General features: G+C 38.6%; 1 protein-coding gene across 2 annotated transcripts in view; it reads right to left on the bottom strand.

Annotated features, from left to right (window-relative positions):
• Positions 1 to 1,697: 1,697 nt before the first annotated feature.
• Positions 1,698 to 18,588, bottom strand: part of WAPL (WAPL cohesin release factor) — a 67,731-nt gene continuing 50,840 nt past the window's right edge. For both annotated transcript variants that reach the window (XM_042456833.1, XM_042456834.1), the window contains 8 exons: positions 13,795 to 13,871; positions 12,676 to 12,851; positions 10,323 to 10,438; positions 9,691 to 9,852; positions 8,006 to 8,213; positions 6,946 to 7,034; positions 5,587 to 5,682; positions 1,698 to 4,151 (listed from right to left, as the gene is read on the bottom strand). In XM_042456833.1, coding sequence (XP_042312767.1) covers positions 4,086 to 4,151; positions 5,587 to 5,682; positions 6,946 to 7,034; positions 8,006 to 8,213; positions 9,691 to 9,852; positions 10,323 to 10,438; positions 12,676 to 12,851; positions 13,795 to 13,871 — 990 coding nt within the window. In that variant the 3' untranslated portion in view covers positions 1,698 to 4,085. The remainder of the gene's footprint in view (positions 4,152 to 5,586; positions 5,683 to 6,945; positions 7,035 to 8,005; positions 8,214 to 9,690; positions 9,853 to 10,322; positions 10,439 to 12,675; positions 12,852 to 13,794; positions 13,872 to 18,588) is intronic.

Below are 18,588 nucleotides of genomic sequence, written 5' to 3'. Positions count from 1 at the left end.
GTTGCTGTGGTAGTAGTGTGTCTTATGGGAGCAATGTAGTTGTTTAGTGAAGCAATTATAGCAGCCTCTAGTAGCAACAACTTTTTTTTTACTGAACTGTTTTATCTCCCACTTGCACCTTTGCCACTGGGATACCAATAGAAAAAAAATCTGATACCTGATTCACAGTCTGGCTGCATTGCTTATACAAGTAGTTGTGTTGGTCGATGCTAAGTAACTTAAAGGCAATATTTAGTACAGGGATCTCTCCTCACACAGAGCATAACTAATGGGGAATTGTAGCTGTGCTCTGGACATGGCTTGAACTCATTACATTATCTGTGCTGAAACTAGAGATGTGAAGGCCTGCAAAAAACAAAACAAAACACAGAACAATTCATGGGGAAAACGTTTTTTCCAATTTTTTACCCCTGAGAAATTGTAAAGAGAACGGATTGTGAAATATTTTCTTTTAAAGATGAATAACATGCTAAAGACAAGATGCTTGTGCATTTATTGCTCAAAACCATTTCGAAAAACTATGCAACAGGAAGACTTTTACACGATTATGTACAGTATCGGATCACTGCAATTCCTGGCTTTAGTATTTTTAGTTCATTTTATGGGAGTGAGCACATTATTTCTGCTTAGTGGAGAACTAGTAGAGACAAAATAATATTGTTTTATTAATGTTGATGTTATGATTTTAGTGTTTATATTTATCTGATACGTACAGAGACAAAATTAAAGAGGTTTTTAAAAACAGCTTAGGTGTCACAGTCCAGCATCTTCTAGTTCCATGTGCAGTGAAATGTATTTTTTTTAAAATGAAATGTAACTCAAAAAGATGTGCCTAGGAACTGACATAGCTGTAAATATTCCATGAAATAATTGAAGATGGGCTCCATGCAGAGAAAACAGGTCTCTTTATCTGCATTTCAGATTTTCAGTTGCAGCAGTTTCCAGAGCTTACATATTTAAAAATAAAATAAAATAAAAATGAATATATACGACATTTCTCCAACTGAGTTAGCTGCTTTATAATTCAAGTTGTCCACAATGAGTCAGTGCTGTACTGTCATACGTTTGGTCTTGCTTCCAGCAGAGGATGTCAGTTGCCCTGTTAATGTAATTGGGCTCAAAAGTGCATTTTCCCAATGATGTTAGTACTTACAAAAGGCATGTGATGGGTGAAGTATCCAGTATTTAATCCTGAGCATCCTAGTGTAAGATCTTCTTTTACCAAAGTGCAGACAAATTACATCAAGTAGGGAAAGACTGAGTTCTCTCAAAAGAGGGCTGAAGTCATAACTTTGATGTGTACTGTGACTAGTAAATGCACCAATATTTAAAATGACCCCTGTTACTGCCTCTTTGAGATAGGTTTGATACACAAGAGTTAGAAGTTGCTACAGAGATAGGAGCAAAACAGAAAGGTTTATTATTTTCTGACCCAAGTAGTGATCCCTGCCGAAATCAGTACATACTCCTCCATTTCAGCTTCCCAATGTCATGCAGCCTGAGAGAAAAAAGTGCTCTTAAACATTATAGGGTTAACTGTAGATCCCTCATATGGAGACACATTTACTGACATCCCCACAGGGCAATCAGTGTGCCATAGAATGGTATCTCCACTTTACTGTGTAAGAGAATATTAAGCCATACTTTTTGTTGTCTGGTTTTGCAATGTCAAGAAACTATGCTCATTACATATGTTATGTATTGAAAGTAGCAATTTTTATTCGAGTTAAAATTATTTACAAAAACCAAAAGACATACTTCATGAAACTGGTACAAACTATTATTCCTGCCGTTGGCTTTTGCTCCAAAGATCACAGCTGAGAAATACTGTATAAAATAAAAATAGGATTGGATTCAGAAAAGTACTCTACTATTCTAGTCTCCAATTGCGCTTATTTACATGTATTTACAGTGGAAAAAAGTTACTTTAAAACTTTAAATCTGACAGTTGGCCTCAAGTACCCATTCAAATGCAGTGTTTGATGAGGGTTTAACAAGACCGCAGGCTGAAGGTCTTCAGACCCTCCCCACATAAAAACCAACTAGTCTGCATGTTTCAGTGCTTGTTAATTTAAAAACTATGTCAACACAAGAGTTTAATCAATTCTCATTCAGACCATTACCAGTGTAACAGAGAAGTATCATTCCTTCCTGATTCCCCCATCATTGCATCAAATTTTAATCATCCCTTGCCACTGTGCATAAACAGAAAAAGCCCAACTTAAATCTACGTGAAGTCCAGCTAAAAATGGAAGCCATTGCTCTAACATTGTTAAAACTAAAATGCCAAAAAATATATATCCAGGAAATCTTGTATCTCAAAAATAATTTACACGTACGGTTTTAATAAGTTTAACTACCTTTTCATATGGAAGGTTTTCCATCCAAGGGCAAACATAGCCTCAGCATCTTTCTCAGTTACACTGGTACCTTATTGGATGTGTGGAAATTCCTTTTCAGGTGATGAGAAAAAACAAAACAAAAAAGTAGGACCAATATAGGATTTTGCGTCTACTCATTTACTTCCTTACTGAATTCCCAGCAATCTGCATTATCAAAAATAGGAAGACATAGAAGGCAGCCACTGTATGTAAAAAAAATACAGCTGGCACTGATACAAAAGCACAAGTCTGTAACTTTATACATGGAGATATAACACAAGATCCAAAAAGCAGGTTAGATTTTCTGTTATTTCTCTCACCCCTCATTATACACAGAACTAATATTTTTATGGCTTCAAGTTTTACAAATTCAATGAAGTAACATGATGCAACTACCTACACAGGAAATGTGAAAAGTGTCTGTTACACAAATGTTTCGAGAAGTTTTGTGACTATTCAAGACCAGCTTAATAAAAATTATGAACAGTTCTGTTAGTTGAAACAATGAGTGCAATAAAAGTCACTAATGCTCAAAACCTCCAAAGAAAGAAAGGAAAGGAAAGGTATTTGCAGGGATTTTTGTTCCAATAAAGTCTCAACACAATCCTTTGCTGTGAACCAGACCCCACACAGAACAAAATTTTCGCTATATTCAGCTATTTAAGGCTTTGTATTGTATGCATTTACCTGCGCAATACTAAAGAAGAAATAGAAAGATTACGTCAACTGGAAACATTAATCCCCATTGGTGTTTTAGCTCTGCTCCACATTTATTTCTTGAAACAAAACTGATAGCATTTAAATGTTTTTGCTTATTAAGAAGTGTAAACTACCCTGGCATTGGACTTTGTTTCATATTCTCCTTTAAACAGGGCATGTTTTACAGTTACTGCATTATTAAAAAAATATAGATACAGCCATTAGCTGGGAGGAGTTTTCTTCCTGCATGCCTCTCTTAAGAGCTATGAAGTGTTATGGTCAATCAGTTTACAGTACATAGGCCACAACAGTTTTAAAAACTGAGAAGTAGTTTCCAACAACCCAATTTTTCAATCAAAACAGTATAAAAAATAAACTATCCAAGCCTCAACCTCTTTGGATTCCAACACATTTTAAATATAGACAGTAGTTAAAATCACAAAAAAGTATTTAAAAATTTTCTATTTTTTATGATTTGGAATAATCTCTTTAAAAAGCAAGAGCAAATTAAACTCAAATCAGAGCAATGGTGCTGCCCAGAGCATCTTTATTAGAAGATTTGATACTTCAGTAGCTAAAGCTGCCTTTGCACCTGGCTGGCATGAAAAACAGTGGCTCAACAGTAAAACAGCAGTTGCACTACCAGCAGCAAGTTTGTCCCCTTTAAAGTTGTCACAAACAAAGCCAGAAAAATAAAGATGGAGAGTAACCCCTGCCAAATGTATTTAAATACTGCTCTCTGCATTATTATAAACACCATAAATTCTTGATTTACTTTCCTCAGATGTTTTTCCTCTCATTTTTGATAGTTGCAGATTGATGTGGTAACTGTCTTTCATAAAATGCTGAGTGTATGTTTAAGAGACCAGGTAGCCTTAAAAATCCAAATACGAATGAGACTGATGAATGCTCTTGGTGCATCCTCAACAACTTCTTTCACAACTTCTTCCTTTATCTAAAGAGTAGAGCTCCAGCATTCAAGTGCCAGCTGCAGAACTTGAGTATCTAGCAATGTTCCAAGTATTCAATCACTCTAGAGATAGATTTCTGGCCTGTTGTTCCGACAGCACACTGTTTGGGTGACAAGAAAAACAACAGGGAAAGTTTACCAAATAAGACGGGCTTTTTTGCCCTGACCTAAGAATTACAAGACTATAGAATCTATAATATTGATTGCAGTTGAAGCATTGACTGCAGTTGAAGCATTTTCCACTTACAAAAAAGAAATAGGATTCCACCCGCCTCCATTTGAAAAACATTTTTCCATTTACAAATAAGAAATCAATATCTTATAACATTCAGCCTTATAAAATATTATTTATATATAAATATATATAAATTTGCCACAACTGCTCAGCTAGCAGAGTTTGGTACATGCCAATCATGGACTTTGGGATGGGGTCTGGCTACTTTGTACACGTAATAACAGATGCAATTCTGGCAGTGGCATATAGACAAGTACAATATCAGTCTCATCGTGTTCACTTGTGACTCAATTGTGGAGGGTGGCAGGAGGGCATGGAGGCCACTGTCAGCTCATGAAAAGAGGTGGCAATAAGGAGGATCTATAATGCCAGTGCTTCTCCCAGTCTAGACTGTAACCTCAGAAGCAGAAAGAATGTATACTAGAGTACACCGGTGATTTTCACCAGGGACCTGGAGAGTTCCTGAACTTTTTTTTTAAAACAGCATCAAAAATGTATGTTTCAACCCGAGTTTATTTAAACTGTTTAATTCTCTTTTAATTTTTGTGTTTTGTGGATTTTAAACCATGTTTAATAGTTTTAAGCCAATTTCAAGTCCAAATCTGGGGGAAATTAAGTTGCTGAAACAAAGGTTGGAGGGAAAGGTGAGAATGGATTTTTGTGTGAAACTGTGAGCATTATCTTGGTACAAATAACAAATTATGTGGCTGAGCATATGCTCAGAATCATCCTGTTGCTTAATTCCAATTGAATGTCCAACTCTAGAGCCACTAGTTTTGACTGATGGATCTCTGGTGTTCTCGAGAGAAAGAGAGGAGAGCCTACAGTGCTGAAGCCTGCTCACCCAAAAACTACATGACACTATACTGACTACTGCCAGAAATAACATTCAGCTCCAAATGCCAGCTGCTCTTGAACACCAGAGCTGAAAGGTTGCATGCTAAGATCTCTACTACTGGATAACAGACTGAGGTAGCTATATCCACCATGAAAAAAAGAAGCAGCTGCAAGGAGTTTGCCTCCCCTTTCCTTGTCAGAAAGAACATGTTGCAACTAAGAGATTAGTGCAGTTTGCTTTTCCCCCTTCTCCTCTTCCAGCCCTTTTGCTTTTGTGTTGCCTTTTTCAGATGACCATCTTTAAGGTGACTGCACTGTTTATTGCTGATCTTTGTAAGCCAATGTGGGGTAAAAATAATAACAACACAGGAGGAAGAAGGAATCATCTCAAATGTTTTTAAGTGAAACTCTAATGAAGGTGGTCAGAGAAAGTTACATCACAGTACGCGTGATATACTACTTACAGTAAGGTTCATAAAACTAAGAAACTTTTTGAGCATTTCTGTCATGATTGAGAAATCCCCTTCTGGTAAATATGTCCTCACACTAGTCACATTGATCTAAGGGGGGAAAAAGATTTGAATTAGAAAGTTTCCAAAATTACTGTTTTGTAAACATGACAACAGAGTCAGTATCTGTTCACACACTATTCTACGCACATTATCCCTCCATATGTAGCGGGCGCACTGTAGTTAATCATACCTTTCTGAAAAATTATTTTCTCTAAGTATCAAAACCAAAAATTACCAATTTATTTTCTTTTCTTTTTTTATAAAGTCTATAAAGGGTTTCTGATCTTTAAGAAATATTACAGTCATCCCTCCAAATTTGCGGCTTTGATATTTAAAGATTTGATTATTCGTGGATTTCATTAATATGTTCTCTCTAGGACTGTCTAGGTCCTCCAGTGCAACTCTGTGGTCAACTTTAACTTAAGGTTGTAATGAAAGACCATTTGTAGCTACTCCAGTGTCATTCTGTGGTCAGTGTATGTTGGACATCAACCACAGAATTGCACTGGGGGACCTAGAGATTCCTAGAGAGGTGTCTTCTCAGGTAAAAACAGTGTTTTTGTTATTTGCGATTTTTCCATATTCACAGGGGTCTTGTTCTCCTAACCCTAGCGAATATGGAGGGACAACTGTACTAATATTGCTAATCAGATCAAACTGGCACATTTCTACTAATTTTATCATCTTCCACAACTATTCCCCCATAGTGAGTAATGTTGAATTTCCCCATCTTTTTGCATGTTACAATATTGCTGCTGTAATCTTACACTAGAGTAATAGTCCAGGGCTGTTTTCCAACTATCCATCTATCATTCCAAGAGGGATAAGTTCGAGTATTAATTAACTTTTAATTTTTTAAATCCTCTATGCCTTTTAAAGAAACATGTCCAACATCCCTTCATAACACACATCTTAAATCCCTTTATACATTCTAAGTAATTTATCTAATACTTTGTAACAATAATCCATCACTAGCAATCCATTTTATCAAAATCCTACTAAAATCATGACAAAATACAAATCCCATTGATCCATCTGTATGTGGTAGCCAAAACTCTTAACTTATTTCACCATATGTAAAGTCAAAGGCTTTCATGGCCATCATCCATAGTTTTTTGTGGGTTTTTCGGGCCATGTGGCCATGTTCTAGAAATGAAGATGCCAGCTACAGATGCTGGAAAAACACCAGGAATAAGCTCTTCTCGAACATGGCCAACGTAGCTCTAAAGACATACTTTATGTCTTCTAGTAAGCTTATTTTATTCAGTATTATAGATCTACTGAATAGGCATGCAATTATGATCTCCTTACTGGACTCTCCTGGCAGAGGCATCCCAGAAGCAATGCTGTGTATGAGGCTACAATGCAATCTTCCATGTGTTTCCCGGCATGCTGAAGGGCTGCAAGCAAACAACAGAATTTTAATAAACTACATTTCAACTTTGTGTTTCTGGTTATCATCATTACTAAGCAAAATCTAGTGTACTTCCTGAATACTTACAAAAGAATTAATTGCGTACACATACCTGCTAGTAAATTAGAATAAAATCCAGTGTAAGTGACCTCCAATTTTTCTAATCCACTAGCCTGGCAATCAAAGTGCTGTAGAATGCTAATTTTGCCCAGAGTACTAGCATTAACCCATATATCCAATGAAAATATTGTCAAGTATAACAGACATGAGCAGCCCTCACAGATGTGGGACAGTAAAATAATTTGGAGATGGGCAAAAGTCAGAAGGAAGTCAAAGAAAGGAACATTTGTAGAAGAAAAATGGATTATTATTATCTTTGAAGAAGCAAGAAGACAAGGTTAAAACTGAAAAATAATGTTCAAGAAAACAACATTCTGACACAAGATTTGAGCTAACAGTGCAAAGACAAGAAGAAATTATTATGTCAGTCTGAAAAAGCAAGGTTAAGTTTCATTTCAGTTAATACAACTAAATATGAAGAAGCAGCTCCAAGAAGCAGGTGCCTTCAATTCATAAAGGGAATTTAGTTTTGAGGACAAAAATGAACTAGAACTAGTAACTTGTGAACACAACTGCCGTTTAGGTACTAGGTACCTCACCTGCCCCTTCCAACCGCTTGCCACTGTGCCCATGTTAATTCCCTTTAAGAACACACAACGTCTGTTTGCACAATCATTCCTGGATGGCTTGCTGAGCAAGCAGCAAAATGTCAAAAGTGCCAAGTTATGATCTGATGCACAAGCTGCTTGACTTCTGGCCTAAACCAAAAGGAGCCCACAATTTTGTGAGAGAAGAGAATTCTAGAGCTCTAAAGTCAAGTACTGCTGATTTAGGCATCTATTTTCTTGACTGTCATCAGGTCTACTGCCTGTAACTTCCCGAGGGGGACACACCCACCTTTATTCAGATCCAGCTCTTCCTCATCTTCTTCTTTCTTTTCCTTTTCCTCTGCATTCTCTGGCTTTTCTGTCGAGACCCACTGGATTTCTCCACTTGTCTCCTGCCACTCCCCACTCTTGTCATGTTGTGCTGTTGGAGCTTCTTTAATCAGCTCATCCGTTTGACTCTCTGCCAACTGGGCTGCTCGCTCACGCTCAAGGAACAACTGAGAGAAAATATTTCACTGATGCTGAATCATGAGTCCAAATTATATGCACTTCTTAAACAACACTAGGAAACATCTCATTTCCACTATGAACCTTCCAGTGTAACCATTCCTGTTGCTATTGAACATTTCATAAAAGTATTCCAGGATTACATCATAAAGATCATATTCAGCCCTAAGGTACAAAGCTTATGCAAAAACATTCAATAGCGCAGAGGATGTATCTTGTATCTTACTCAACAGATACAAATTTCCAATTCATGTCACATACAGCACCAAACAATGCTAAATCTTATAGAAGGCAACAACCACGGTTTGGGTCAAAACTCAATTAAAGATGAGAGAATCCAAACCCCATAAAAATTAGACCTATCCTCTGTAAGTTTACCTATCAAATACTGTAAGTAATGGTAACTAAAAAGAATTTTCATGTTCAGAGGCAAAAGCAAAGCTCTTCTTATGGTCTCCCAACATTTTTTTTCCAACAAATGACCACAAAAACTGGGCCATTTGTACAATGATGCAATTTGACAAGCTCCAGTGACCACATCTGTCATGCTGAACCACAGTTTAGCACAACATGAAAGATTATGAATGGACTGCACTGAGCCTTGGGCTCACCTGCTTACCCCTCCTTTCTCCCCACAAGGATGGGAGCAATCTGAAAGCTTTTGCTTAACCAGAACTTGTTAAATTGGTTGGAGCTTAAACTGTGTTTAGATTAGTCAAGACAGTTTCAGGAATTACAAAAGATGGCTTGCCTGAAACAACTATAATGTATGTTAATCATGGTATTGGTACAGATGGCACAAAAAGTATATCATCACTCATCATAACTATTAAACTGAGGGTGCAGTTCACTGCTGCTTGTTAGGCTGTTCTTGAGACAAAATATGGATCTCAACACTTTGGGGGTACTCCCTTCCAAGATTTCCATCTTCTAGCAAAAAAAAAAGGAAAAAAAAGAAGAAGAGGCAAACTGCATGTGAATCCCTCATGGCTATTCCCTCAACCAGGGCAAAAACTTGCATGCTGACCTGAGCTGTTGCGCGTGTATAGCAATAGCAGCAATAGCATGTGCATTTCTATACCACTTCGTAATGAACTAGCACTCTGTAAGTGGGTTACAAACTGTAAGCTTCTTGCCCCCAACAAGCTGGGTATTCATTTTATCGACCTACAAAAGGATGAAAGGCTGAGTGGACCTTGGAGCTTTCCTCTAGGATCGAACTCACAAACTTGTGGCTGAAGTACAGGGATTTAACCACTGTGCCACCAGGGCTCCCTATGTATCCATCAGTGACCAATGTGCACTGTGTTAATTACACTCAAATGAAAGGAGATGAGAGCAGGAAACAATACTTATGAATATTAGATCTTGTAATACTGAATGTTTTTTCTTTGATGGGCAGCTTTCAAATAAATGACTTTATTGTTGCTATGCTGCACATCTTTTGGATTAAAATGCATGATTTACCTGTACTAAAGCTTGAACAGCAGCCATCTGTCCAGATGTAGTTATGCTTTCATCGGCTTCTCCCAAACAGAAGGAATCAAAAGAACATGATGTTTCCATATTAACAAGACAATGTCTATTTCTTGCACTGTATTCTACCAAATTGATCAGGAGGCCCAATCCCTGCAGAAAAACAAATGAGTTTGGAGGAATAAACTGCAATCTCTAATATGAAATACATAGCTCACAGATATGGCCTTTTCTGGTAAGAGTGAGTAGCAGATCACGAAGAAGAAATATTCATTCTTGCTTACAGAACTTACATTGTCCTTTGTAACTCAAATGGGCTCATGTCAAATATAAACTGCTCATTTATAATACACATCAACACCCCAACTCATGTAATAGGCTACTTGCTGAAATGAGATTAACTTAACCCTCTTGCACTACAATAGAACATTTTAGTCCCCCAGATGACATTTTGTTGCAAAATGCACACACAACTAAACCTCTAATAGAGGCATAATTTCCAAATTCTTTTTCCAATGTGACATAACATTTCAGTGTCAGATAACATTAATAAGTTTTGGTTTTTTAGTTTTACAAAATATATTTTTGTTTTCTAGACTTTATAAAGGACTATTTTTACCTACCAGAACCCGAATGTCAAATCTCTGTTCTTGAGGTAGGAACTTTGGAACCTGAAGCACACAATTCAGAGCTGTGCTGATAAGGCCATCTTGCTCACCAGTTTTAGTGCTACCCCACTCTGCAAAAATACAAAAAACCTAATCAGATATTTTAAGATACAGCATTTGCAACGTTTTTAAAAGATGGGGTTCAATGGCCATTATCACAGTAAAGACTGAGATTTGATCCCAGAAATCACCCCGGCCTGAATCCTATTAGTAATCCCAATTAGGATAGATGCACTTAATCAGTTGTTGAATGGTGAGTCAATGGGCATGAAAGACATTGAATTTTGACTTTGTCAAGAATTCTGCAACTGGAAAAAAGTCAGATGACAGATAAAACAATGTATTTGCCATTTCTTTTCTACATTTCATTCTTCATGTGACATTTACCATATTAATCCAAAACTTCTGTAATGATTTATAACGGAATCATGTTAAAATGAAGTAACACAATTAATTTGTTCAAAGAAGCTGCGGTTAAACCACTATTGGCCATGGTATCCTTCTGCAACGCCTGGGAGAGTTGGAAACTAGGGGCACTGCACTGCAGTGGTTCCATTCCTATCTCTCACGCAGATTCCAGATGGTGATGCTGGGAGACAGTTGCTCTTCTAAAAGAGAGCTAAAATCTGGTGTCCCTCAGGGCACCATTTGGTTTCCTATGCTATTTAACATTTACATGAAGCCGCTGGGTGTGATCATCTGGAGACATGGGGTGGGGTGTTATCAGTATGCTGATGACACCCAGATCTGTTTCTCCATGTCTCAGACTACTGCAGTGACTAAGGAAGGCATTTCTCTTCTGAATTAATGTCTTAAGGTGGTAATGGAAAAATAGACTTAAATTGAATCCTAATAAGACAGAGGTACTTGCTATAGGGACCCCTAATCCAGGTATGGAGATATGTCAACCAGTTCTGGACAGGGTCACACTTTCCCTAAAGGACTGTGTTCGCAGCTTGGGAGTGCTCCTGGACAGGGTCACACTTTCCCTAAAGGACTGTGTTCGCAGCTTGGGAGTGCTCCTGGATTCATAACTCCAGTTGTCATCAAAGATAGATGTGACAGTCAGGAGTGCTTGCAATCAGCTTCGGCTGATATGCCAGTTGTGACCCTACCTGGAGCTGGGGGACCTAGAAACGGTTGTACACGCATTGGTAACCTCTCATCTCGATCCAAGGGTACTACCCTTCTGCCAAGTTTGGAAGCTTCAACAGGTCACTGGGAAATCCAGATTCACTCATAACCTATTTTAAAACCTTTCCACTGGCTGCCAATCAGATTCCAGGCACAGTACAAGGTATTGGTTATTACCTTTAAAGCTCTACATGGCTTCCACTCATTTTACTTGCAGGAACGCCTCTTTCCATACAATCCACCCTGCACATTCCTCTGGGAAGAATCTATTGCAGCCAAAGACAACTAGGTTGGCTGCTGTTTCCCAGAGGACCTTTTCAGATGCCACTCCAAAAATTTGGAATGATCTGTCGGAAGAGACCCATCATATCACCTCCCAGACTGACCTCCCATTAAAAGGACTATCCCACCTGCCCCAAGTTATCTCACTCCTATCTGCTGTTTTAAATTGTTTTTTTAACTATTTTATTGCTTAACTTGTTTTAATGGTTATGTTGAGGGTGGAGGGTTGGGGGGCAGAGGGATGGATGTATTATGTTGATGATGGTTGTACTGTGTATTTTATGTAGTAAACCCGCCTCGATCCGTAGGGAGAGGCGGGATGTTGTTGTTGTTGTTATTATTATTATTATTATCATTATTATATTTTCCATTGCTTTACTTTAGATGCCACTCTGCATTGCCTCCTTTTGTAATATGGGCATCATCAGTGTCTCCAGTAGTCAAATCAGAATAACCTGAAATTTCAAGTTTATAGGATCATTTTGCTGAACCTATGATGACCTTATCATGTCTTTTACAGTGGACCCTTGTTACATGCTGGGGTTTGGTTCCAAGATTCCCCATGGATAAGAAAATCTGTGTATGCTCAAGTCCCATTAAATATAATGACATAGCAAAATGGTGTCCCTTATAAAAAACGGAAAATCAAGGTTTGATATTTGAAATATATATATATATATATATATATTTGAACATTTTCCAACCATGGATGCTTGAATCTGTGTATAAGAAGGACCGACTGTACCACTTACTTTATTACCAACCATCTGACATGAGCATCAACACAGAAATACTTGTTTCCAATTACCCTGGGGAACTATCTGTTTGGACAACTGGCCATTGGATTTTATGTTTCACTGTGTAAATCTTGCTAACAGGAAGCGATACTTACCATTATCATTTGTTAAATTGAGTAAGACGCCAATGATAGCTCTCATACAGTCTTCTACTGCCTTACCCACATGGTTTGTTACATTCTGGTGAGGCAGCGGCTTACTGTCTGGAAGACAGATGGTGTCTTCAGCACGGTTGTATCTCTGGATCAGCTCCTCACAATGCTGCAATGCTCTGAAGTAAAAAATGCCAAGAACACATAACACAAATCGTCTTCATATCACAATAAACAAAACATGTTTTTTCTACTGAAAAACACAGTGCCGGTTCTGAACAGCAAGCCTGATATCAACTATGCTAAGAAAAGGCAATGGTCATTAAGTGTCCACAAGAACAGCATAATCTCCAATATTATCTTCAAAAATGTAATTTCACATGCCTTTTAGTAGATATACAGAGTGGGTAAGTATACAGATCTGACAGATTACGGGAGCATCAAATGTTTCTCATGAACAAAATGTCATATCCAAATGCTACTTGAATATATTCTAACAGATGTGAATCTTCACTAAACATAGTTAACATATTAAGTTTTTTCCCACAGCCACAAAATCTAAAGAGTTATACAGAAAGTATGCCTCACTCTATGTCGCCCATATAATTAATTCTGACAGCTATGATCCAAACAAAAGCATATGTACATCAAGTTGCTTTCAAAAAACATTCATCACTGGAAGCCAGTAGAATTCTCAAAGCAGGGGGTGGGGGGTGGTTGCTATCAATGTTTTCACTCCCAGCGAAGGCATCAGAAATAATCAAATCAGCTACCAAATGTGCACATATACTGTAGGACTTTGGTATGGTAGCTAATCCAATGTATATATAATGTAACATGCTTATCAGAAACTACTAATAAATCTTTATCATATAAGCAGAATTATTAGTAGAATAGTTACTGCAAACAGATATACAATCAAATTATTATGAAGTGGAAGCAAAAAGTGGCCTCACTAACTTGGTTCCCATGTGGAAATATTAAGCTGCAATGCATACACTTTGATAGAAGGTAGGGTAGACAATTTCAAGATGAAAATGCTATTACAACCATGAAATGACTCTTAAAAAATTCTGAAAATTACACAATACTTTATTAAAATAAGCATTACGTAGAACTTACTTAGCTGAAGAGACTATGAGCTGTGAATCCTTATATGCTATCAAGTAACTTTGATTCTCTGGATTATGGACTGTTACCTAAATTTTTAAAAAAAACCAAATGTCAGAAATCCATTCTTACACTCCTATTATCTTTTTGACTTTCACATCTTGGGACTTCACCAGTGCTTATGCAGGGCGACCAGATGTTATAACCATGAAGGAGGACAAGGCACCGCAAAATATAGGACATTCAAGAAAAATGTAGAAGTTTACAGAATGAAAGCTAAATGCACAGACATAAATGTAAATTCATGCTTCTTAGTCATGCTCAAAATGGAGGACATTTTGAAATTCCTTCTGGACAGAAGGTTGAAATATAGGATTTGTACTGCAAAAGGGGGTACCATGATGCAATCAATATTTTCACTGTATGCTGAAAGAAAACTAGGGAAGGTATGGTTGTCTGTCCATTTGAGCAGGAAGGAGATAAACATCCAAGTGTTCTAGGCTTTAAAGATCACCTGCAGAGCCTTCTCATGCGTGCACTTACATAGCAACCACAAAGACAAAGAAAATACTAGTTGTGGCTATAAAATGTTTCTGCCCCTAAACTGTTTATGTTGCAGTCACCAAAGCTGTATTAATTATTCTTTTTATCAATGTCATCTATGGAGATGTAACAACAAGTTGCTTACCTCTAACTATGGTTCTTCAAGTGGTCATCTGTGCATGCACACAAATGGGTTTTGCAGCTGCACAGGCACTCCATTCTGAAAGTTCTAGAGCTGAGCAGCTTGCCGGGAATATGCCACCCCTCCTGCCTACCACACATGTGCTGATCCACTAAGTTACTGTTCCCTCTGTTTCCAAGTCCGCTGTGAAAGCTACAGGGACCCGAAAGTGGGGAGGTAGGGCAGGTTTGTGTGAGTACATAGATGATTGCTCAAAGAACAGTTACAAGTAACCAACCTCTCACCAACCTAGTGTCATCCTGAGCGTCAAGTCAAAAATGAAACTTTGACTTGAGAATTTCTCTCATATTAAGAGCTGGTATGTTTGCTGTTTGAAAAGGCACTTCTGAAAACCAGATGAGTGTTGTGAAGAAGGGCAAGATGATCACACCAATGACTTGGACCTAGGGAAAAGATGATGAGGAAGATTGACGTTGTCACACACAACTGAAAGAACGGTAATGTCCAAGCAGTCTTTGAATGGCATGTGACTCATTTTCTTGGCTTTACAGAGATGGTGCAGGGACTTGTCAGTCTTTGCATTAAACAAGCCCTTACTATCAGAGGTCTTCCCCTTTGTGACAAGTATCAGATAGGTTTGTGAACCAATGCCATGAGCAGCAACAAAAGTCACACACCCCAACATAACCTCTGATGTGCCATCCACCATGTGTCAAGTGAAATGGATTTGCCGCATAGCCAAGGTCTTCACTTCCTGATAGAATGATAATGCTGTGCTTCTCTACTCTTCAGGGAGGTTGGAAATACATGCAATCATTTTATTCCATAGAAACCTCTTGTAGGCAGATACACAGGCTTGCATGTTACCCACCTGCTACCAACAACTTCAAGCCATTTCCCTTCTTTATCCACCAATGTGATGTGTCTTTTCCCACTAGATTTGGTCTGGGAAGTTTCCATAACTACTGAATTAGGCACTGAGTAATTTAAAAAGACAGGATGCACCTTCAGGCTGTCTCCTGTATAGGTTCTTCTAGTCTTTTTGAAACTGTTGATAGAGACTTTACCCAGGATTGCTTCATGACTTCATTTAATACTGGCACACAGTCATTCGCTGGAGCAGGTGGAGCCTTGACTTTGATACTGAGCATTTTCGCTACCCTCAGAGCCAGAGCAGCAAATAGCTTAACATCCTCAGATGGTGATGAAAGTCTAGTATCCTCCACTTCTCCCAGTGGTGAAGAACAGTGAAGAATTGAGAGGAGATGAAGTCTAGGGATGAGGGATGAAGCATCAGAAACCTAGCCTTCAGATTCTTTCATGGAAAGTTGTTCCTGTGGTAATGAAGGAGGTAGAAGTCATTGGTATCAATGCCAACTGGGACACCAAAGAGCAGGTGGACCAGGAAGCACATTTGGTGTTGGTGAAGACATAACTGTTGTGAGGACCGTGGATACCAGGAGAGTTCTTGATAATGACAGAGAAGGAGAAGACTTAGAAAGTGTAGTTGTTGTCAAAAGATGGTGGCGATGGAGGCTGATGAGGCAGGTCACTCTCTCCAAAGATCTTCAAGTTGGCATCTACTGATGTAGGACACTGAAGTGTAGGAAGAAACTTTTCTATGTGGATAGCCTTGGAGTGAAGACAAACATGACTGTTCCAGCGCAAAGAAATATCTCTCCAATTGAGGTAATGGTAGTAATGACGAAAAACCATGGCACATACAGTCCTCCCTCGCCTTACACAGGGAATCCGACCCCCCCCCTCCCACATACGGAAAATTACACATATGATCAAGGGGCACATGCCCCATTCACCATATTAGGGCTTGCTGTCCGCGTGACCTCATGTTTACGTATGGCGAGCCCGCATATGGTGTCGGTGCATTGTTCATTGATTTCAACTGGCACACTTTGCTCAGAAAGCTCCATCTGAAGACCCAGAAGCATAGCTGGGACAGTCATTAGAATGGAGGGAGCAGGATGAGCTGCAACAGTCACCTTGGAAGTAGGAGCCATCAACGACAACAACAATGAGGTGCCCAAGTACTGTGTGACTGTGGAAGTACAGTCAGCTCTTCTTATACACAGATTTTTTATACACGGATTCAAGCATACATGGTTTCAAAATGTTCAAAATTTCAAATATCACCTTTATTTTCCATTTTTTATAAAGGACACCATTTTGCTATGTCATTATATTGAATGGGATTTGAGCATCCATGGATTTTGTTATACATGGGGAATCTTGGAACCAAACCTCAGCATATAACAAGCATCCACTATATCCCACCATCTTGAGATTCTAAGTGGCAATCAAGGGAGGCTGCCCTCTTTTCCTTAGATTTCTGATGTGTCTTCTTGATAGGCTTCTGCCTGTGCAACAATGCCAATTCCAGGGTTTGCGGAGGAGCTTCTGGTTTCAGATCAGCTAATGTCAAAGCAGGTTCAACAGATGAAGCTTGGGACGTTGGCATCAAAATGGCAGTCAATAATACAGTACTAAAGTTGATTTTTCCTTCTTAGGTTTAGAGACCAATGATGACATACAGAGAAGCAGCTTGTTGGATGCCGCTTGGTCAACCATTTGTAGAGACTTCTCCCAACAATGAATCTTGAGATGTTGTGCCCAGTTTTTAGGGGTTTAAGAAGTAAAATCTCTGCAGATAATACAGTATTCTACAAAACGCCCTTTCCCCAAACAAAACAGGAACCCAGAATGAGTGTTAGAAAGTTAAACTTTCTAGCTGCAAGTAGAGTTCATCTTAAAAAGAGAAGTAGAGGACACATAAGCATAAAATTGCAAGAAGAAAAAAAGGGAAGCCACAGAGAAGGCTCTGAGGTAAAGTGAAAGATTTTTATTCTTTTATTTAGGTGGTAGATAGAGATAAAAAGTATATGAATAGGAAAACAAATATGAAAGTCAGATGCTGAAGAAAATGAAAGAGAAATAAAAGAGAAATAGTGAGGGTAGCCACTCAGAAGGAGAATGTCCAAAGTGAAGTTGTTCTACCAGCAGACAGAAAGAAACTGAAGGGACAGTAGCTTGGCGAGCTAGGACATGCATGGTAGATGGGTGGGGTACTGCCACCACGGTACTCAGCTCTAGAACTTTCCAAATGGACAAAACCTATCTGTGTGAGGCATAGAGACCATGATGAAGAAGATGCCTTTCTACAGCAGTATCCAGGGCACCGTATAATAATCCACAAATGAAACAACAAAAATGATACTTGTAAATTGAACAGAACACACAGATGAGCACAGGAGAACATCTGAACAGTTTTACTTAAGTGTAGCAGAATTCTGAGTTTGTGGGTGTTGTATGTTCCTCAGAATCCCTGCTCCAAAAAGCTTCCTTAATGTCAAGATGGCCGTACGTACCCAAAGCAAGCCCTGTTGCAACCTTCCCCAACATTGTGCCCTCTAACATATGTTGGACTGTAGCTCTCATCAGCCCTAACAAGCATGAGGAAGATTATACAGGAAGACTGTACAGATCCAACTGAAAAAGCTGTGCAATCTTCTTGTTAACCTTAGAAGGACACACCCAAAAGATGCTGAACAGCATGGGCTGAAATAACTATGCATTTCCAGAAAGTGGCTAAAAGGAAGTGGTGGTGTTTCTAAGCTAGTTCATTTTAGGCTTCAGGCCAAAAGCAGTGAGCCATGCCACAGAACAACTCAGCAAGTGCTCAGCTAGTTTCCTTCACACAAAATGTATAAACCCACTCAAGGTTATGTGACTGCAGCACAAAGTGAGAAAGGAACTGGTGTTATTTCACTAGCTCTAATGACAAACCAGGTACCTTTGGTCCCTCCTCTCCTTCATTATTACGAATAGCAGCCATTCAATTAAACTACCTGAATTATTTCCACCATAGTGGGTTGTAACTATACATAAAGTTGCTCCTTCCCTCCTTCAGCCCATCATTTTGCTTGCACTGTGTGTTTTAGATTGTAAACTTTCCGGGACTGTCCCATTATTAATCTTAGCAAGCCATTCCAGGATGCCATTTTTGGATGAAGTATTAGATTTAAAGCTTTTATGTAAATAAATACGAAAGTTCCTTGTAAGCCAAAGAATGCAGTTATAGGACTCTACTTTTCTCTCTCAAATGA

The sequence above is a fragment of the Sceloporus undulatus genome, chromosome 3, assembly GCF_019175285.1.
Source record: "Sceloporus undulatus isolate JIND9_A2432 ecotype Alabama chromosome 3, SceUnd_v1.1, whole genome shotgun sequence".
Classification (NCBI taxonomy): domain Eukaryota; kingdom Metazoa; phylum Chordata; class Lepidosauria; order Squamata; family Phrynosomatidae; genus Sceloporus; species Sceloporus undulatus.
This window is presented reverse-complemented; position numbering and strand designations above follow the sequence as displayed.